Source organism: Carassius gibelio, chromosome B21 (genome assembly GCF_023724105.1).
Source record: "Carassius gibelio isolate Cgi1373 ecotype wild population from Czech Republic chromosome B21, carGib1.2-hapl.c, whole genome shotgun sequence".
In the NCBI taxonomy this organism is placed as follows: Eukaryota; Metazoa; Chordata; class Actinopteri; order Cypriniformes; family Cyprinidae; genus Carassius; species Carassius gibelio.
Window position 1 is genome coordinate 5,285,349 of NC_068416.1, and position 23,364 is coordinate 5,308,712.

The 23,364-nt window shown below is 38.2% G+C and overlaps 1 protein-coding gene across 4 annotated transcripts in view; it reads right to left on the reverse strand.

Annotated features, from left to right (window-relative positions):
• Positions 1 to 23,364, reverse strand: part of LOC127986631 (gamma-aminobutyric acid receptor subunit gamma-2-like) — a 48,924-nt gene that overhangs the window by 18,908 nt on the left and 6,652 nt on the right. For all 4 annotated transcript variants that reach the window (XM_052588947.1, XM_052588946.1, XM_052588945.1 and 1 more), the window contains exons 2-6: positions 23,065 to 23,207; positions 17,545 to 17,612; positions 16,104 to 16,324; positions 14,791 to 14,873; positions 8,706 to 8,843 (exon numbers count right to left, since the gene is read on the reverse strand). In XM_052588947.1, the coding sequence (XP_052444907.1) occupies positions 8,706 to 8,843; positions 14,791 to 14,873; positions 16,104 to 16,324; positions 17,545 to 17,612; positions 23,065 to 23,207 (653 nt within the window). The remainder of the gene's footprint in view (positions 1 to 8,705; positions 8,844 to 14,790; positions 14,874 to 16,103; positions 16,325 to 17,544; positions 17,613 to 23,064; positions 23,208 to 23,364) is intronic.

Consider the following 23,364-nt stretch of genomic DNA (forward strand, 5'->3'; position numbering starts at 1 on the left):
CGATGGCGTCCACTATCCAGTGTGCCAACCTCTGCTTAGAGACAGCCTTCCTCTTCTGCTGACCTCCAAAGCAGACCAGGAGTTGAGCCAGTCGTCGAGATAGTTGAGGATCCAGACGCCCACTTCCCAGAGTGGGGCAAGGGCGCCCTCCATGAGCTTCGTGAAGACACAAGGGAACAGGGAGAGCCCGAAGGGGAGGACCCCGCAGAGTACGATGAAGTACGATGAAGTAAGGGCAGTAAAACCCCGTCCTCATCTCAGCTGGTGGGACCGGCTTGATTGCATCCTTCGCCAGCAGGAAAGCAATCTCCTCGAGCAAGACAGAGGCGTCCCGGACTGCCACCGAAGTCTCGAGCACGCCATTGAACTTGGGGGGTCACCGGGCGAACTGAATCGCGTAGCCGAGTCGCACCGTTCGGATAAGCCAGCGTGACAGGTTGGGCAGAGCAAGCCGCGCTCCCAGACTCCGAACAAGTGGCACCAAAGGGACAGTAGACTTACCCGCAGTGGTGCAGCGATGGGGAGTCGTGTCGGAAGGCCCAGAAGGCATTGCGTCCTGGGTCATCACAGCCACACTCCCGTGTTCCCGGAGGAACTGGCCAGAGACGCGTGGAGAGGCGTTGGGTCTCCGAACCACGACCTCTCGACTGCTGGCAAAAGGGGGCATCGTGGGTGAGAATGAGTAGGCAGTGCGTCGCTCATCGTCAACCCATGAGCCTTGCAACTCGAAAGAAAGGGAAATTGCTCTTTCACTGAAAAAGTGGGTGCCACTGGCCATTTGACCAGCGGCGGAACAGACAGAAACATAACTGAAGATTTTCCACCCGGCCCTCCCCCGGGGGAAGGAGTGGCGCTGTCTTCGCCAGCTCCTGAAGAGCAGATTACCACTCCAACTCCAAGTTGCCCGTGTCAGGGCCGTTTAGTCGACTTCTTTGAGGACTTCGCATCCGTGAGTGACACGGTGGGTGCTGCTCTCCTGCACGTGGCTCGACGCGCTGGCCTCGAAGAACTCTCAGCACGGGGCGGAGCTGGTGTGGAGGACGCAGGGGGGCACCCACGGTGATGAGCAGGCTGAGGCACTGCCTGCGACGGAATGGTGGCAACCGGAGGATCATGTCGTGGCGAGATCTGCTGTATGGCCTCAGTCTGCTGTTGTTCTGTCAGGAACTACTAGGCACAGCCCCTGACAGCGTCGCCACACAGGACAGCCTGGGACATTCACTTTGTCAATGTCTCTCATGCAGACCAGGCTGAACCCTCGTGCATTTGTTAAAGCCTTGGCTTGTTGGGTTTGCAGGATAGCCATGGCATGCAAAGCAGAGACAGCTTGGCCCGCAGCACTGTAAGCCTTGGTAGCGAGAGTGGCCGACAGCTTACAGGCCTTGGGTGAGAGGCACAGACTATTTTGCGGACACAAGTGCACCGAAATCGCACTCTCCTGCTGGGGAATGTCAACGCACCCCTAGCTGCTCCGCCATCGAGGGTAGTGAGGACGGAGGAACGAAATGAGTTGCTTCCGGCTGTAAAAGGGGCCATCCACGACTACATCACTTCCCCATGCACATCCGGGAAGAAAGGAACCAGAGTAAAATGCGGTTGTGAGTCGCGCTCCACACCGAGAACCAATCAAATAGCCATGAGCACTCAGTGCTGGGCGGTGCATTCACCTCCATCCTGATGCTCACAGCTGCCCGGGCAAGCACGGTTGTCAACTCTGGGTCCAATTTGGCAGTGGCGACAACACACGAGGTGGGCAGCCCCGCCAAATCTTCATCCACAGAGGTCAACAGGCCATCCCCGATGCTGCAACCGACATCTGATCTCCGGCGGCAAACTGAATGACCCGTTGGGACTGCCATAAGACAGCCCAGCAAAATCACCCAGCAGGACAAACACTGTGGAAGGGGTAAGAGGTCCGTGGGGCGTGGCCTGGCGGAGAAGCTCTCACTGTCGCCTTCAAATCTCCCAGAGCACTAGCCGGCGGTCCTCTGCTCGAGACAGAGAAACCAGAACGGGTAGTGACAGAGGGGTCTGCTCACTTCCCTTTAAGAAAGGGGAGACGCGATCACAGTGTTGCCATGGTCACACACACAGTGCGTGCATGAACCATCCACGAACGCGCCTTCAGCGTGCTGAATGCCCAGACACGGAAGAGAGCGAACGTGGCCGTTGTCAGAGAACAGGAAACGACCGCATCCAGAAGGACGCGGACGAAACGGCGTCTTGAAAAAGACGCGAATCGTCCGCGATTTGCTCTTTTAGGAAATCTGCTCTCTTAGTTGAATCGCCCAGGGGAATCGCTGAAAGGGACACCGCTGTTTGCGCCGTACCGCTAACCAGAACAGCTTCCCGACACAGCAGATGAATGGCTTTGTGGAGTATAACAGCTTTCATAGAACCACTCGGCTCCGAAGCAAAAATCTAATGAGTGGATGCACCTGTTGCCCTATTTATACCCGTCGGCACAGGAGTGGCTCAGGTATGTTAATCCACTAGCCAATTTTCATTGGTGTTTTCTCTTAAATTCAGAGATGATTGGCCTCCCAAGTGAGACCCCCCCATTTGTCGGTCGACATACCTCGTAGTGACCGACAGATAGGGAACTTTAGCATTTTATCAAATGGAAAAAAACTGAAATGTCACTTTGACATTCAGTATTCAGACTTTTTGCTATGGGTCATCCAAGGTTAGATTCGAGAGGAACATGCATGCTGATAAAATATGTATACTTATTACATGCACTGCATGTCAGTTTGGATAAAGGTGTCTTTTAAGTGTAGAAAAAGCACCTCCAACTCACTGTAATATTCTGCGCTTGAGTAAAAGAGTATAACACTTTTCACCCATTCCTCCAGACATAAATCATAAGTCATTTTATATAAAGTAATAGGGATGCATGTGTTGATAGTAATTGCATGTGTAGTTCCATAGTTCTGCAGCGAGATTCGACTCACTGTTGCACTAAGTAGGCTGATTACATAAGAGGGGAGAATGGTGTCATGGCTTGCATATTTTTTCCTTTGTCTTTCTTTATAAGTATACCCATAATTTTTACACTACAATAATTATTTATGCAGTCTTGTTTAAGTATAGGTTGCAGTTATTTTAAGTGAATGCTCAGGGGCAGCCTAATTACCTGTAGGTACAGTTTAGTTCCCTGAGAAGGGAACGAGGCACTGCATACTTCCAGCCAATGAGAAGATGGCAATGTTTTGATGATGATACTGCTAGATAGCTAAAAGCCAAAATCCTACTATAGTAAGATATATTACACTCTTTGCCATGGATAATAATATTCTAATACTGACCAACATTATTTAAGAGCATGCAGCAACAATTGGCATGACTAGGAAAGTTTAAGCAGAATAAAGTTAAGCAGAATAAAGAATAAAATCATGCAGTTTTGCCAAAATCTGCAATACAGCAGATCAACAGCGTGAATGAATCATCCTGATTTTCAACACGTCTTTTGAAAAGAGGGGAGTAATTCTTACTGCATCAAATAATAAGACTAAACTTGATACTTGCATGTCTCACCCATCTGAAAGAGAGAGTCCTTTGTCAGTTTGTTGAGGATCCAGTTGGTGTTTGATGAGAGAGAGGGAGAACTGGTTTGATGCAGAAGATCTTTGATAAAAGAAAAACTGCAGCCTGGAGAAGCTTAAAAGTTTGTGAGGCATCATCATCATCTTCATGTCAGAAATTCTAATTCTCCCATTTGTGTTCTTAAGACAGTGATCTGCGGTGACTGCAGATCTAAACGAGATGAGATAAAAGCATGTATCTTTTTCAAACTATGAAAAGCCTAAAAAGCACATAACCTTCGATAAGAGTTTTAACTGCAAAAAATTAATAAAATTAAATAAATAAACTTTGAGTTTAACTTTGAAAAAAAAATTTTATGCGTGGTTAGTGAAAAACATATGTGAGTAGGCGTCAACTGTCATGAATATCATTATGATTAACACCTGAGAAGACAAAGGCCTGCATAATGAGCTGCATAATGAGCCTTTCAGTCAGCTGTGTCACTGAGAGGGAGGAGTTACAAGATAAAATGTGAGGTCAAAATAAATCTATATAATTTTATGTTTGTAGTTTATTTAGAATATATTTAATTATCCCACAACGTACTTCAATATCCACTTGGGAGTGGAGTTAAACAGTGGGATAAATTGAAAGATCATTTACATTTATTTATTTACATCAAGCTTTTGAAAAGTATAATAATATCAGAATCAGAATCAGAATGAGCTTTATTGGCAGGTATGTTCACACATACGAGGATTTTTTTTTTTCTTCGTTACAGAAGCTCCGCAGTGCAACAGAATGACAGCAACAGAACAAAAAACACATAAAAAAAATAAAATAAATAAATATATATATATATATATATATACGAATAAGTAGGTAAGGAATGACAATATACATTCCTCACCTACAGTAGTATTGTATATTGTTATTGAAACTTCATAATGTTTCACTTGATTATAAATTTAGTCAGGAATTATAGTTTAGTTTAGTAAAATGTGTATACGTTATGTGAAAACTAGTACAAGTATATAAATAAATAAAAAGAGACTCATGTTTATGATCTCTGCTGAATAAAGTGCTTCATTCTTTTTTCTGAGGACATCTCAAATCCTGAGGTAATCCTCATCACATCTTCTTGGGCTGAATGATGTCTTATTCCTCTCAGTCTCTCTGCTTTGTTTTCTGTTGAATGGGTGTATTCAATCCGCACGCTTCAGTGAAACATTATAATCTGAATAGGGCACGGAATCGAACCCCGGTTTTCCACGGCATAGATATTGTCCACTATACTCATTAGGAGTTGCAAAATGTAGAAGTATACAGATGCGATGTGCAAATACAGACACATTCTCTATGAAAACACTGCTTAAAGTGCTCAGGACCTAAGACTGGGCCATAGGTTCATCTTTCAATAGGACAAGTATCCTAAGCATGCCAAGACAATGCAAAAGTGTTTTAGAGATTACTATAAATACTGAGTGGCCCAGCCAGAGCCTGGATTTGAGAAAATCTGGAGAAACCTGAAAATGTCTGTCCACTGGCAGCCCCCATCCAACCCGACACAGCTTGAAAGGATATGCAGAGAAAAATGGCAGAAAATCCCCAGATGATTAAAGCTTGTTGAATCATATCCAAAAAAGACTTGAGGCTCTAATCACAGCTAGAGCTGAGTTACAGGTCAGAATACTTATATAATCTAGTTATTTCAGCCTGGTTTCAGAGGGCTTTTGAACACTTTTTTTTAGCTGGCCAGGCTGGGAGATTGCAATTTAGGCATAATTCAGCAACTGATCTTTCTTAGGCACAACAATCTTTTTAAAACAGATGAATGACCAAACTACTGAAAAAATGTCAACTTAATAGCACAAGTCACTAAGGACCAAGTCCGGTCCAATTATGATTTTTATTCATATTATTAGTAGTATATAGCAATATATTATACTGTAATACAACTGCAATGTAAAATAAATGTTAATTAAAAATCTATATTTTAGAATACATATATTATACAGTTTAACAATAAGCAAACTATCTTTTGTTGTCATAATTTCTTCACTTGCTGATTCTTTTTTTTTCATACAGAAACTTGCAGTTTCAATGAAAACATGTGAACAAATGTGTCTCATCGTGAATGTGAAAATAATGCTTAACTGTCCGTGTTGTGTGCAACTGAAGCCTTTCGTAATGTGGTAATGACACAAAGCAATATCATACTTTTGGTTTTAGTTTGTTTGACAGATGCTTTGCCAAATAAATAACTTCAAATACAGTTTATGTTATTAAGATAAGTGTAAAAAAAAAAGTTCTTTATGAAACTGTGTTGGTCGTCAGAGAAGGTAATTTATGGGAAACACTGGATTGCATTTAAACTTAAATGACATGAAGATTGTCAAAAGGTAAGACTATAATAATATTATCGCATATTTGTTGTATATTTGTACATCTCTGACAGAGAATGAAAGAATAAGGAATGAATAGAAAAATATGCCGTTTGATGCTGTGAAAGAGAGAATATAATCGGCAATGACTAGTATTGATGAGTCTTTGTCTTCAAGTCTAAAGGCCCGTTCACACCAATCAAGATAACTAAAGATTGAGATAAAGTTTTATATAGTTTTAAAAATTGTTCTCCGTGTTGAAGAACAGCAGAGTCCGCACTACAGCTATTACAGGAAAGGCGCATAGAAACGATAGTGTTTGTATCATTATCTTTAGAGTTATCTTAGTAGTTATCATCAATTTTTAAGTGTAGACTTAAGTGTAACTCGAGTCCAAGTCACGGTTTCCATCTCTGCTTAATAGTGTTGCTACTTTCAGAAACCAGCTTTATATTTTTGTCTTTATGTTGTAGCCTGAGGAAAGAAAACCAATGTAGAAAATATTAGTCTGTATGGTGGTAAAAGGGCATTTCATATCTTCTGTAAATCTGAACCAATCAAGAGAGCTGAGAGCCTAAAAATGTATACTCATGCCCTCAAAAAGAGGCATGTTCATTCACCACCACTGCCTCCAGATTAGCACCACCAGAGTCTCATCTGCAAACCGTGGGTGTCTGTAAACCGAGAAGGAAGTTGATGTGTCCCAGGGCATTCATGACTCGAGCCAAATCACACAGACCGATGCACACAGACAACAGCGCGACTGCATGTCACAGCATCAGGTCACTCTGAGAATAGCTCTAATCCGAAAAAGGAAGCATGTATCTACACTTACACCTTTCACAATCTTTTTAAAGCGATTCCCATGATGCAAGAGAATGGTGGCTGACTCCCTCCACAAGCCAATCACCGCTCTCTCTTGTTATTTTTGTCATTGTTCTCTGTCTCACTCAATTCATCATCTCACACCACCCTGCAATGTTTTCGGTACATTTTAAGCTACATGCTGGTAAATGAGATCACACTTGCTGTCGTGTGATGTGGCTCTGTTTCGCCACAGCTGTAATTCAGCCGTAGGCCAATGCATTGATCTCCATGAAGTGAAGCATTAGATATACCCCAAATTAAGTATATCTCATGTTTAACCACTACAGAGACATCTGAGCCAGCGGCTAATGTCAAAAGGACTAATTGAGATAAGAGCGTTCTCGGGGGTTCGTCCGGTGATCACTTGGTCCTCACAACTCTGAAAACATTGGAGTAAATTTTCAAATGAAAGCTATATTTAAAAACTTACCTCAAATTTCAGTGTAGAAATACATTCTTACTCTTAAAATGACATTTTGTGACAAAAACACTAGTATTAAAAAAAATATTTTGCCATTGCTGCTCACTGTGGGAAATGCTGAAACCAAGGTACCAACTGCTAAGACACTTGATAAAAAAAAAAAAAAAAATCAATGTGTCAAGACACTCAGTTTAAAAGCTTTTTGATCAATTGACCAAGTGCACAAAGCATAGTTTATTATAAAAGAGCCACTTGTGGCAGCTATCGACCAAATAGAAAAACCTATTAAAATATGCTTGTCAAGAACTACTTTAACATATATTTTAGTACACAAACTAACTATTACTGTTAATTAAAGGCACAATATGTAATTTTTCTGCTTTAGAAATAGCAGAAATCACTATATCTATGTTATATATATTTTTTAGTTGTGAACTTACATCATCCCGACAGTTTCCACGAACTTTCAAATCCAGAGAAAATTATAGTTTAATTAGAAGACACGACACGTTTCTTTATTTTCCATTTCTTTGACCCCTCTAGTTTATCTAACTTCCTGTGGAATCGCCAAATACAAAGGTGAACAGAAGCAAAGACAAGACGAAGAAGAAAAAGTAGTAGCTAGCCTTGATCGAGACTATTATATTTTATATTTATATTGTTTATATTCATATTTAAACCTCAATCAATAATTTAGTTATGGATCATGATTATGCTTTGCCTGCACGTTCTGTGTAGCACAAACGTGCTGGTGAAATGAATGACCCGAGATGGTTTTGGGACAAGAGAAGCAACAAGACACGGGTAAATATTGGAGTTGCATTTCCAAGATAGAGAGAGCTTCGTGACAAGCTGAAACTACAGAGAGATGCAGAACTCGCTTGCATTCTGATAAACAGGTATAAATCCATTCAGCTAACTTTATCTATCTGTATATTTTGTGAAATGATGATGTCTTGTGTAAAACGCAGACGGACTAGCTCTCATGTAAATCTACATTTGTTTTATATCTAGCTGGGTAAAGTAGCTTCAAATGCAGTTCACTAACTTGTTCAATATCATAGTATAAACCTAATCATTATTATTAATGAAAGGCGACCGTGTTTTTTAACATCTATTACTACTAGCTAGATGGAATATTGATTTGATAGGGGTCTCATAATTCATATATCTCTCCGTTCGAAAAGACGTGATTGTCAAAATACTAAGTTAGAATGAGTGAGGAATGTGGGAAGCGACAGAGCGCGTGTTCCAATGAACAACAACTCCCATGAGTCTTACGCTCTTTCCCGACGTCATCAAAGTACGTCTTATGTTATTATTTTGATTGAGTGACCCCTGGTGGCCAAAAACTCCATACTGCACGTTTAAATTACAAATGGTATACAATCTAAAGAATTGGGCCTTTCTGTTCAGTTAACCTTGCTTTTGCAAACAAGTTTGCAACAAATTTTAGAAATGTAAGAAAAAGCATGCAAGTATATAAGATGTAAAAAAAGCTGTAATACCTGACACAGTCCTGACAACCTCTGTGGTGTTTCTCAAGCCAACAAAGGAGAACTGGTAAAGACGCCAGGAGCGGATGTCTCCAACCTCCACCGAGCTGCGCTTCCACTTGTATACAATCTCCTCCTTGGGGTAGCCATCTGCACAAACAAAGAAATGGAGTTGGTCCAAAAAAACAACAAATATCTGCACTAGCGGCTGTTGGAAAGTAATAAAAACATTGCTTTGGATAAAATGCATAAGTGCATACATGTATGTATATGTAAATGTCATTCAGCGAGAGACAATTAATTACCAATAAAAATAATAATAAAAAAATATTTATTTTTATAATTTATATTGAAATCTACAAAAGATACCAAAGATAAATGAGAAAAATGTAATTTATTCAAAGCCTAATATCAATAAACAATTACATGATTTTTCCATCGAATGTATAAGCTTTTGCAAATTGAGATTATGAAATATGTATAGCTATGGTGTTTAAAAATTTTGTATATACATCAAAAACAGCCTTAAATTTTCAATACATTAAAGGATAGTTCACCCAAAAATGAAAGTTTGCTATTAATTTTCTTATCCTTTGACCATCCAGGATGTACATGATTTTTTTCTTCTTCAGTAAAACAGTAAAGTTGAAACCATATTCCTTAGTGATTTATAAAATGCAACTCAGTGGCTTTTGAGAGTAAAACAAGTATATCATGCTACACAAAATTAATCCCCATGGCTTCTGTTGATATATTGAGTTCTTATGAAACTGAACATTATTTACAACATTATTACCTGTAATTCAGAGCCTCAGGCAAACGGAGAAAATTGATTCTTTTCCATTAACTGATTCTTTCAGTTCATTTCAACAAACTAATTCAAATAACTGATTCGTTTACATAATCATGCAATGATGAAACTTATCTGCAATTTTATTTCTTAAAGAACCCAATAATGTTGTTTTACATGTACTGTATTAAGCAAATAAAGTGAATAAACTAGTTTTCATCAGCTCATCTTTTTACATTAACCATGAGAAACCATAAAAATGTTAATTTGTCCTCTTCATTCAAGTGTTGGGTTCACACATGCACATATCAGTGGCTCATCGGTCTTCAGTCCAAACTGAACTGTTTCCTCAGTCAAGAGACTGTTGCATTTCATATTTTTCATAACTCAGTTCATATATATTTTTTTGTTCTACTGCCGCTTCAAACTTTGATGAAACCAGGAAGCAAGGCCTACACTTGCTATGGGCTACAAAACGTTTGGCTCGTGTGTTTGGTTGCTCCGTTACTGATTCTACTCTGTCACTGCTGGGTTTCGTATGACAACAATTAAACTGTGCAACAACACCCTAAGAGCTTAGGACCTGTGCTTCAGTTTACATGAACAAAGTGCCCTAACAAGATGCCTCCATGGTGCATTCTGGACCCCTCATATTGAGTCAAGCTGTACATTTCCCATTTTGTGACAGGCTAAATTGAAGAACTGTGTCAGACTTCTGAAGCACCTCTGCCTGTTTTAACAATGCCCTCGGAGCACTGGACTCTTCCAGCTCATGGCAGGAAATGCATTCCCTGTTGGAGAAAGGAGCTTTTCTTTAACAAGGAAATTAATTTCATGTCATGTGGGCATCAGGATGGACAGCATCTGTCTAGTCTAAAGCTGCTTTCAAACTAGGCATATTTGCTTCAATACAAACCTAAGTGTGATTGTTCCAGGCCACTCCAGAAAAATAGACAACACAATGCAGGTCAATATTAGGGCTGTCAGCATTCTTCAAATCCAATCAAGTACTCGATTTAAAAAAAAAAAAACCTCGATTGCATTTTACTTTTGTCAATTAACCAGCAAACTACTGGAGGTGGTGCATTTCATGCATGAGAATTCATGAAACACATTATTAGACCATTTTCCTGGCTGCATGATATATTAAACCCATTTAAAATCAAAATAAAGCATTATGCCATAGTAAATTCAAAATTGCTATGACGCAATTAAATAAATATATGCAGTGCCAGTTTAATATGTGACCTGCAGTAATAAAGTGGATTTCACATCATCTGAAAGCTAAATAAATAAATAAATGTATGATTTCTTAGGATAGGACAATATTTGACTGAGATAAAACTATTTGAAAATCTGGCATCTGAAGGTGCTAAAAAATCAACTTTAAAGTTGTCCAAATTAAGTTCTTAGCAATGCATATTACTAATCACAAAATACAATTTATAAAAACATATCTTTACGGTAGGAAATTTACAACATATCTTCATGGAACATGATCTTTACTTGATGTCCTAATGATTTTTGGCATAGAAGAAAAATCATTACATTTGACTCATACAGTGAGAATACATTAATATCTCTAATTATGCTAACTGTTAATCAAAATAAGAGTTAATATTAATATTTACACAATATAGTGCTGTCAAACAGTTCATCACGATTAATTGCATACAAAATAAGTTATATATTAAGTATATTTCTTGTGATTATATTAATACACACATATACAATATATATATTTAGAAAATATTTATACGCATTTATATGTCTATATTTATATTCATATAAATCATATTACAAATAGTATAAGTTATAAATTCATATCAATTATATTACAAATACAATGCCAATCCTATTGGTGCACATGGCCCATGACTTCATAGGCGGGGTGCCCGGAAGTATAAAAGGGCATCTGCTAAATAGGTAACCAACTTAACTGTCTGAAGGAGACGTAAATAGGCTGGCCGAATGGATAACCCAAGACGTTCATCTTCTTGGGAACTTCGTACTGCACCACCTAGGGGCCACATTGTGGAATGAAATCCAATCATGCCTCTCTGAGGCGAGTGCCTGTCCACCTTGTGGAAGAGCACCAAGAATGCAACAGGCATACGCCAAGCCTTTCCTTAGAAACCTTACCTAAAATAACCTGGCAGAAATGGGAACACCTCACCCAAGTAAAGAGCACAGCTTACCTTAGGTAGCTATGCTATCAAGCAATACTTGACTGGATACACAAAACCAATGAAGAGGCTCAACTAGAAAGCCTCTAGAGGAGCTCAAGAGATCACCACTTAAATCTCAGGTGATGAGAGTAGCTGCTGAGCTAGAACACAGATATCCTCAGATAGCTATGTTCTTAAATGAAAGTGTGAACTGAAAGTCATGACATTTGCCAAGTGTGGTAACCCATAATCAGAATTGGTGCTCTGCAAGTAACCCATCCAAGTGCACACACACAGCAGTGAGAAGTGAACACACCATGAACACACACCAGGAGCAGTGAACACACACACACTGTGAACACACACCCGGAGCAGTGGGCAGCTATAGATCCAGCGCCGGGGAGCAACTGGGGGTTCAGTGCCTTGCTCAAGAGCACTTCAGTCATGGGTATTGAGGGTGGAAGAGAGCACTGTTCATTCACCCTACCCCACACACACCTGCAAATCCTGCCAGCACCAAGACTCAAAACTGTGACCTTCAGGTAACTAGTCCAAGTCTCTAACCATTAGGCCACAGCTGCCCCATTAAGTGCTAATGACGGCTTGTAGGCCAGAATAACAATCAAGATAGCCTTCCTGCAGAGCTGTCTAGACCACAGAGATTGGGATATCTACTTACAACCCTAGTCGTTGTTTCCACAAAATGCATTAAAATTGTTTAATGCACAGCTAGCCAAGCACGATCCCACTTTGGTAATTTGCCAGCATTGACAAGTTAAAGCTGTTAACGATGTTCGTAGCACAATATTTCACCGAAAAGCTAAAAATTATGATTATTTTTACAGCTCGTTAGTTCTAGCATTCTGCCCACTTTAACATTAATGACCACCACCCAATGGGGTAGTAAATGCATCAAGCATTGCCTGTTTCCCTCACTCTCTCTCTCCTCACAATCACACTGACCTTCATAATGTTGCAGGGTGATTGTGAAGCGAAGACCAATGCCCCATTATAAAAGTGGAAACTGCCAGACAGAACTAAATACCATTGAGTGCAGCAGGGGTATTGGGTAATAACCGCAAGGTGAGGGCATGCACAGGGATGCAGTGTACTGACCCCAAGTGACCATCATGATTCAAGGGGTCAAAACCTCACTTCAGGCGTCTGCTAATTTGGTGGACGAACTGGCATGGGTTTTTGCAATTATTAGGAAACATGAGTGTAAATGCTGCTCAAGGGAAAGAAGAGGCGTGAGGGTGCGGAAGGGGAAGGTAAAAAATGTGGTAAAATAAAAATATATGGTTTTGCAAATATAAATGACCTCACGTGACTCAAAGCATAAATACAAAAGACATCGTGACCCAGATGTTACCACCACAGAGCCTTCAGAAGTGTCATTCATGGCAGCTCGCCATAATCCTATGACAGGATTTTACTGGCCAGGCATTTGCAGTAACGTTCACAGATGGTGTGCAACTTCCCGTGAACACAAAAAACCCCCATTGCCTCTAAAGCACCATTGTGTCCTTTCCCTCGGATTGAGGTCCAATTCAAGTGAATTTGTATGGACTTTATCAAGCCATTAGGACGCTCAGCACAGAGGCATCACTCTGCTAGACTATGCAAGCTGATGCCTAGAAGCAGTAGTGATTTGTACCACTCCAGCAAAAAGTGCAGTGAAGGCTAGGTTTCTGAATATATTTATATAATATCTTTTTATATACATACACAGTGAATATGCCTTTGAATATATCATGCACATGAATATATCATTTCCTTTGTTTTTGTGTGTATATCATTTAGATTATCAAAAAAAAAATGAATAAAAATTTAACACAAAGGCAACATGATTACATACAGACATTTTTTAAGCAATTTCATCACTCATGTGAAAAAGTAATTGCCCCCTGAAACTTACAATCTGGTTGGGCCATCTTTAGCAGCAATAAGTGCAACCGACTGCTTCTGGTCAAGGTCTTTCACAGTGCTTTTCGGACCACTCTTATATCAGAACTGCTTCAGTTCAGCACAATCAGCACACTGAGTGGTTTTTGAGCATGAATTGCCAGTGTAATGTCTTGTCACCACATCCCAATCACTTTGGATCGTTGTCTGGCTTCATAAACCAGATGCCCTGAAGCCTCAACTGAAAGAATGAATCAGTGGTCTTCCATGTTGTCATTGGGTCTTTTGTGACTCTTGGACGAGTCCCCGCTAGTCCGGTTGGACCCCATTATAAATGCAGTTTCATCTATTTGGGAATTAGTAACTACAGGGGACATTTCACAAAGGCCCAGCTGATATCAAATAACTTTTTTTGGCTTCAATAATAATAATAATAATAATAATAATAATAATAAAAAAAAAACAGTATGTATTTGTATTTTGTGTTTACTAAGGTTGCCTTTGTTTTATGTTAGATTTTTTTTTTTCTATTTCTAAAACAAGTTAGTATAGAGGAGTACACAAAAACATAAGAAATCAGGACAAACACTTTTTCACAACACACACACACACACACACACTTGTTGGGTTTCCATGTTTTATGGCTTCAAGACATTGATATCTTAAGTCCTTTTCCACAAACTCACTGTCAGTCCATGTGGGTTGAGAAAGAAGTGTGGTTTTCAAAGCACGAGGAGACACAAGCTCACTAGCTTCTTCCCACAGATAATCTACAACAATTTGCAAACTCTCATAAAATAACACAAAACCACTATGTTTTTTCATTTCTTTTGAAACTACAGATGATGCTATCCCATTAGACTGTCCATGGTACATCTGCTGCTTCATTATTACCATCATAAACCATTTCCCCCACATCTTCTCCAGAAGTCAAAGGACAGGAAGAATTCCATGGGGGTGGTTTCTTCCCGGCACAGCTTGCTCGTGTGAGCATGTGAAGAAACGTCTCTCCACATTTGGCCACATTTTCACTCTCCTCATTATCCGTCCTTAATATTTCAGGACGAAAATAGAAGTGCAATGTCTGTATTAGCATCCTAAAAATGGTTTCTATGCTCTCAGCTGCATCTGAGTGCGGAAGCAGACATGAGGTGTAGAAAACTGTTGAGGAAAAGCAATAAAGAATGGAAGAGATGTGGATGGATTTGCATGTAGGGCGTATGGCCAGACTTACAGCTTGAGAACTCCAGGGGACATGAATGTTCATCCATCGGAAAGTTATTCAGTTTAAGCTGGCACTCTGCATCAATGGTCAACCTACAGACAGAAATGTCCTTAATTACATTCCTTTTTAAAAGCCATTTCATTAGCACACCCCTCATTTATATGGAAGGTGCTAGAATTCGCTGATGTACATACAGCAGCACAATAATGAAACGACTGACAAATCAAGTGCTATAAACAGCAGTCATGCATCATAATTGTTATAACTGGATGAATTCTTCCTAAAAGCAAATAATACTAGAGTTGCATGGTGAATCAATTAAACAGTTAACAATACTAACGATTAAATGGACTTGCTCTCTGGTGACATTTCATCAGTAACAAACAAACATAAATAAATAATGTGGTAGTAAACAACATCTTTAAGACTTGAAACTTTGGGCACTTGCATTCATAATACTGTAAAATTTGAGTCCTGAAGCATTGTCATTGTATGTATAGTATAATATGTATATTTATCACCCCCAAAATGAAAGTTTTTGTTTACATTATATATGTATGTGTATTGTGTATATTTATTATGTATATATAAATAAACACAGATACAGTATATATTTTACAAATATTTACGTTTATACATTTATATATTCATATTCCTTTTTTATATTATATATTTTTATATTATCAACATTTTTCCTAAATATATGCGTGCATGTGTTTGTATTTACCGTACATGTACATAATAAATATACGCAGTATACACATATACTATGTAAACAAATACCTTTATTTTGGATGCGATTAATCGCTATTAATCATTTTACAGCATTAATATTTATACATATACAGTATTTTAGGACTAGTTTCCTTTTGGTTCCACTTTTACTGTATTTTTTTCTTTATTTCACAGGCTTCTTTTTGTCTTTAACTGGTCAGCACTTTAACAACAAACTATTGAAATGTTAAATTTGAGTTGTTTTTCAGTCTTAAAAAAACAGTGATTTAGAATCACAGTATAATGTTGATTTTGTGACACTACTGCTGTGGTTGTTGTTGTTGTTGTTAACATCACAGTTTATTATTTTTGTTAATTTCAATGATCATTCAAAATCAACAAGAATCTAGAATTAACATCAGCAAGTATTAAAAACGTAACACTGTTTTAACATTACCTGAGAGAGCAGAACTGATATTCAACCAACATTGCTTTGTAACTAATTCAGTGCAATTTGCCTTCAGCGATGACTTTGCATTGCTTCAGTGCTTGCTATCTGGGTACGCTCAGTTAATGCATGATAATTCACAATTAAAAATTGCATGTACCTTAAAGTGTACAGTATACGCCCGTCGTTCCATATCCGAAGCATGCGATTAGGTGTGGTGATCCAGTGGGCATCTGCCTTCTTAGAGTTGCGGAAAAACGTGTCAGGGATCCAGATTTTTCCCACCATGTTGCTGTTGAGACGCAGGACCTTCATGGTGCTGTTGAACTTTAACCGCCTGTCATACCACGTCTGGGCGAAGAAGATGTCAATCGTGTACTCCTAAGGAATCAGAAAGGGCAGACCTTTCAGATATTTGTGTGAAAACCAGTGCTTGAATGCATAGCCCTTAGTCCCAATGAGAATAAGCGTTCAACTTTACGAAGAGAAGGGAATTGGATCAACTCCTTTTCGTACAGATGCATACCATACAGGAAAAAATGTTTTATTTTGTGTTTGGTTTTGTTTGTGCATGGCAGTCGTCCGTGAGGGGCTGTCGTGCTGTTTTGTTTTTATTTTGTCATTAAATCTTGATTTGATTGTCCGCCAGTTCCTGCCTCCTTCTTCCAGAGATTATGAAGTTTGTATATTATTACAACTGTATAGTCATATGTTTCAGTTGATATCTGTTAATTATTTGTTCATTTGTATGTGTGTAGTTTCCTTAGGGTCACTTTGTTCTTTAATTATCTTCTTATTTAAAAAAAAAAAAAAAAAGCTGCAATTAGATAGTCGCCTCAGTCCTGGGACTGACAGAGAATACTGAACAGTATTCACTCCTTTAATTGGATATCTCCCAGAATGACCTTTGTTTGGACATTCAATATTCATTTACTGCAGATATTCTCAATGAGTATGTATAGAAGCCCGTTTCAATAACTGAATATATAAAAAAACGGTCATTGGTCAAAAATCGAATCTGTTTTGCACAATTCTGGCTTGCAATTTAAAGTTCTAAAGTCAGGATTGCGTGATATGAACTTGCAATTCTGGGAAATAAAGTCAGAATTGTGAGATAATTTTTAAGAAAATAGTATTTTTTTTCTCTCTCTCTCAGAACTGGACTTTATAACTCACATTTGCAGGTTCATATCTCAAAATTCTGAGAAAAGTCAGAATTGACTCCGAACCTTCTTTCGTGCAATTACGAGTTCATATCTGACATTTACATATTCATAACTCACAACTGTGAATTTATATCACACAATTAAAAAAAAGTATGTGAGCATGCAAGCATTCATAAACATCCAAAAAATAGACAAAAAATAAAATAAAATTGGCTACAAAAAAAAAAAAAAAAATAGACTGGATTGCAATTTGTAATATCACTCTGAGATACAGTATGTGTAAGAATTTCAGCTTCACAGGTTTTTTAGTTTCTAATGTTAATAACATTTGTGTATAAAAAATATACTGATACATTATAAAATAAAAATGCATTTCCTGAAAGAAACACTTTATACTTTTACATTCATAAAAATGTGTTAGAGGATATCTCTTACCATGTTGATGGCATTTACTGGACCAATACTGTTGACAAACATGTCAGTCTGGATCACGGTTGGTTTGACTGTAGACAGCAGAGGAGAGAAAATGTACAGTTAGTTCAGTTAGTTCAGAGTAAATTTGACAAGGTTTATTAAGGTAATAACAATGGAGTAAGTTTTTTGTTTTTTTTTTTAACAAAAAACAATCAGAGCACATGAAAAAAAGCCAGATGTACATATTATTTGACACTCTTGTTAAAGTAAATGATAACATACTGTCATTATATACCGACTTCAAAGGATATTCATTAAATCATTAGTTGTGTTATATCACTATTTGTGTTCTGCAGAAGAAATGAAGTTATAAGTACAACATAACACTGAGTAAATTATGACAAACTTAGATTTAATGAGATTTTATGGTAATCTATGTACGTTTCTAGAAGTTTCTAGAAAATGTTTGTCAACACTAAATCTGTAGATGTATAATTTCAAACCAGCTTCTCTTTAGAAAATGTTTTGCTTGATATTTTAATGACGTGCCATTAATTGATCTATGCAATATAATGTAATAGTTTGTGGTCACTGCATAGCCAAATTTGATGTACGATTAATTTGTGATTTATTAGATTCATCTTTTTTTATTGCTTGACAACTCTAGAATAAACTTTAGAATTAGAGAATACACACTTATTTTTTTGTATTTTCACATGCGATTTAGTGATGCATAGTCGATATAAAAAATTGGATGACGAGTAATTTCTTACTGCTAAATTCAGAAAAAACAGAGGTGTTAATCATAGGGCCTAAAAACTCTGCTTGTAATAACCTAGAACACTGTCTAAGACTTGATGGTTGCTCTGTCAATTCTTCGTCATCGGTTAGGAACCTAGGTGTGCTACTTGATCGCTATCTTTCCTTAGAAAGCCACGTTTCTAGCATTTGTAAAACTGCATTTTTCCATCTCAAAAATATATCTAAATTACGGCCTATGCTCTCAATGTCAAATGCAGAAATGTTAATCCATGCATTTATGACTTCAAGGTTAGACTATTGTAATGCTTTATTGGGTGGTTGTTCTGCACGCTTGGTAAACAAACTACAGCTAGTCCAAAATGCAGCAGCAAGAGTTCTTACTAGAACCAGGAAGTATGACCATATTAGCCCGGTCCTGTCCACACTGCACTGGCTCCCTATCAAACATCGTATAGATTTTAAAATATTGCTTATTACTTATAAAGCCCTGAATGGTTTAGCACCTCAGTATTTGAATGAGCTCCTTTTACATTATACTCCTCTACGTCCGCTACGTTCTCAAAACTCAGGCAATTTGATAATACCTAGAATATCAAAATCAACTGCGGGCGGCAGATCCTTTTCCTATTTGGCTCCTAAACTCTGGAATAACCTACCTAACATTGTTCGGGAGGCAGACACACTCTTGCAGTTTAAATCTAGATTAAAGACTCATCTCTTTAACCTGGCATACACATAACATACTAATATGCTTTTAATATCCAAATCCGTTAAAGGATTTTTAGGCTGCATTAATTAGGTAAACTGGAACCGGAACACTTCACATAACACCGTACTTTCTACATCATTAGAAGAATGGCATCTACGCTAATATTTGTCTGTTTCTCTCTTGTTCCGAGGTCACCGTGGCCACCAGATCCAGTCTGTGTCCAGATCAGAGGGTCACTGCAGTCACCCGGATCCAGTACATATCCAGACCAGATGGTGGATCAGCACCTAGAAAGGACCTCTACTGCCCTGAAAGACAGCGGAGACCAGGACAACTAGAGCCCAGATACAGATCCCCTGTAAAGACCTTGTCTCAGAGGAGCACCAGGACAAGACCACAGGAAACAGATGATTCTTCTGCACAATCTGACTTTGCTGCAGACTGGAATTGAACTACTGGTTTCGTCTGGTCAGAGGAGAACTGGCCCCCCAACTGAGCCTGGTTTCTCCCAAGGTTTTTTTCTCCATTCTGTCACCGATGGAGTTTCGGTTCCTTGCCGCTGTCGCCTCTGGCTTGCTTAGTTGGGGTCACTTCATCTACAGCGATATCATTGACTTGATTGCAAATTAAAACAGACACTATTTCAACTGAACAGAGATTACATAACTGAATTCAATGATGAACTGCCTTTAACTATCATTTTGCATTATTGAGACACTGTTTTCCAAATGAATGTTGTTCAGTGCTTTGGCGCAATGTATCTTGTTTAAAGCACTATATAAATAAAGGTGATTGATTGATTGATGTAGCGTGGAAATGTGAGACTGAGCTTGAAAGTGTGTACAAATCACAGAGGCATCATTTAGTATTTGACAAATCTGAGACAGTTCTCTGTATTCTATACAAAAGCACTGATTTTGGTAAATTGGCAAAAGTAATTTTCACAAAAAGCTAAAATTTATATTTTATAAAATTTTGCACCAATTTAAGAAGCCTCAAACACACAATTATTTATTTATGTATTTATTTATTAATAATATATGCAAAAACTCCACTGAGGCTATTTGGCCACTATTCATTTTCTGTCTCCATTAATCGACTAACATAATTATCTAAAGTACACTTTTTTATATTTTGGACTGCATTCAAAAACATGAGAGGTCACAAACCCCTGTGTTAAATGATGAAGTGCAGAAGAGATCAGGAGTTTGTGTAATCACATCTCATCTAGGCTTTCTGTAACAGTATATCTTTGCCTGTCTATTATTCTGAGTGCAATGCATGCTGAGTTCAGTACATAAAGTAATTACATTCCTTTCATGCTGAAAATGTAAACTGCAGAAAGCTGTGCACTCAAATCTCATCTCATGTGGTCCTGGAACGATAACTTTTTTTCTCCAATGTGTGTTTTTGGCCCAAAGATGCAGGCATCATTTTCTCTTTTACCATGCAAACTACATAAAGTTTGCTGATGGTTAGATGTTTTCGGCTTATAAAACTTTGTCTAAAAGTTTTAATTTTGAAGATTTTATGGTCAGACAGACATAGAGTAAGTAAGATGAAGACCGGAAAATCAATAAACACTATGAACACCACATTAAACCACTTTAGAGCCCATTAAACGTCAACCGACCCTTCGGAAACCATATCAAACCAGTTCAGACCCAAATAAACCCCTTCAAACCCATTAGACATCATAAGAGCACAAAAAAAGCTCAAAAGACCACATCTAGGCAGTACTTTCATGTTTCTATAGTTAAGATTTACTGTAGCTAGCGTTGATAACATATTTCAGAATGTTTGGTGCTTGCCCCCAATACAACTGCTTGCAACTCTTGTTTTTATTAGGGGCCAAGCACTGAAAGGACTGTAATTATTATTCCTCCCCAAATGTTGCCTATGGCAGCCCTATGAACCATAGGAAGGAGAATGATGAAATTTGGCACACTTAAAGGGAAGGCCCTCAATAGAAATATAATTAATTTTGGTGTCTCTAGGGCCAACTCTATTGTGCCACCGCAAGTTTAAGAATTCTTAACTTTTCGAACCCTTTGTCCTAGAAACAAACTAAGATCTTAATTTATGTCATGCATATCAAAGTCAGTATGTTACATTGAGGCCCCATTCATTGCAGTTGCTGCCGTTTTGAAATGCACTGTATTCCATTTATTTTTTACTCCTCCTTCAAATTTTGGCCGATGATTAGCATTTGGCTCAGATGATTACTGGAACTACCTGCACAGAAATGACTGAAGCTTAGCTTGAATGTTTAATAAATACTGTAATAATAATGATAATAATAATATTCTATTTATGTAGAGCATTTCAAAACCCAAGGACACATTACATTAAGTTGATAGACAACATGAACACAAATACAGTACATGTAAAATGTCACATGATCAACCAAATAAAGCAGACAGGGAATATTTTATGTTCTAGATCTAGATAATTAATACACGCAAGATTAAGGGCTTTTTTATGTAGGCCATTTAACAAAGAGTTACAATAGTACAGGCGTTGAGTTATCAAACCATGAATAAAAGTTTCAGCATCTTTAAAATTCAGGGATTGTCATAAACGGAAATTATTGCGAAGTTGTTAAAAACAGGACTTGGCAAGCTGGATGATATCGGGTTCAAAGCATTGTGCAGAAACAAATAGTACACCAAGATTACGCACAGTAGGGGAAGGATGTACTATAACTCTGTTGATATTAATAGAAAAATCAAGATGAAAGAAGACAAAGCCAACTAACAGAATCTCTGTTTTTTCAGTATTCAATTTTAAGAAATTCTGAGCCATCCATATTTTAAGATCATATAGGCAAGATGTTAAAGAACTAGAAGAAAAGACATTTGAGTTGTGCAGAAAAATGTATTTGCGTATTGATGGCGCTTGATGATCTGACCCAGGGAAAGCATGTAGATTAAAAACAGAAGTGGACCAAGAACAGATCCTTGAGGCACTCCACGGGAAGAAGTGACGGATCGAGACTTGTGCGTATAAATGCTAATATACTGTTGCCTGTCTGAGAGATATGAGCTTAGCCAATGCAGGACAGTTTCTGTAGTGCCAACTGCAGACAAACGAGACAGGAGTATAGAATGGCAAACATTATCAAAAGCTGTGCTCAGGTCCAAGAGGACTAGAAGACTGATGACACCAGAATCAGATGCAAGGAGAAGGTCATTCACTACTCTTAGAAGTGCAGTCTCTGTACTGTGGAGAGGAAGAAATACAGACTAACAAAAGGATCATGCAAATTGTTTCTGTCCTTTTGAGACTGTAGTTGTGTGGCGACTACTTTTTCTAAGAACTTAAACAAAAATGGAAGATTGGACATTGGTCTAAAATTACCCAGGACAGTTTCGGCAAAGCCAGGTTTTTTTTTTTTTTATACTGATGTGATCATGGCTACTTTCAGTCCAGGAAGTTCATAACCAGTTATAAGGGATCTATTCATTGTGTTAGTGATAGGTATAATGAGGCAGGGCAAAACATTTTGTGTATAAAAAATCAGGACGTTTTCACAGAGGTCAGAAGATCCATTATGAAATGGAGATTGTGGTTTGATAAGTTTGTTGAGCTCATAAAATAGGGTTCTGGGTTTATACCTTGCTTTTTTAATTGACTGAAGGTTCTTACAAGTTTAGTTAGTAGATTTCAGAGGATATCACAAATGAACATCTTCATAAAGAAATAATTTTGTGACAAGAAGTAGATTTGTTTTTTTGGAAAGTGATTTTGAAAATTAAAATAGTATACCAAACACAGCTCAAACACAAGTGCGCTTAAATAAAACCCCAGCTGAAAGAGTAAATCAGAAAGATGCAGTATTCCCACAAAACACGTGGTATGATTCGACAGTCAGACAAACACAATGAATCACGGTTTGGAATTGAGAGGGTGTTTGCTGTGTTATTAAAGCTATTAAATCAAAATGTAAAGAGGTTCAGTATTCTTGGACATTAAACATGCATTTGAGTCAGTTATTAAACAAAATGACACACTTGCTGAACTACCTTCAGTAGCTCAGATCTGAATGTAAAAAAAGAAACAGAATCTACCTCCGATGTCTGGCCTCAGCTTGTTATCGTAGCCATCTAGTAAGCTGTTCAAAATATGTGTGACGTCGCTCTCGTACACTTTGGGGGTCAGAACCCACGTTTTGTTTGTCACTTCATCATCATCACTTTCCAGCTGGACAGAGCTAAAGGGAAACAAAAACAAAACAACATTAAAAAAGGTGAATCAAACTTGCTAATTTGTCAATCTTTTAAATGTCTTACATTTTCGTAAATGCACATTTATTTCTGTTGTCTCTAGAGTGTAAGCTCATGTTGACTGGATTGACAACATAATATACG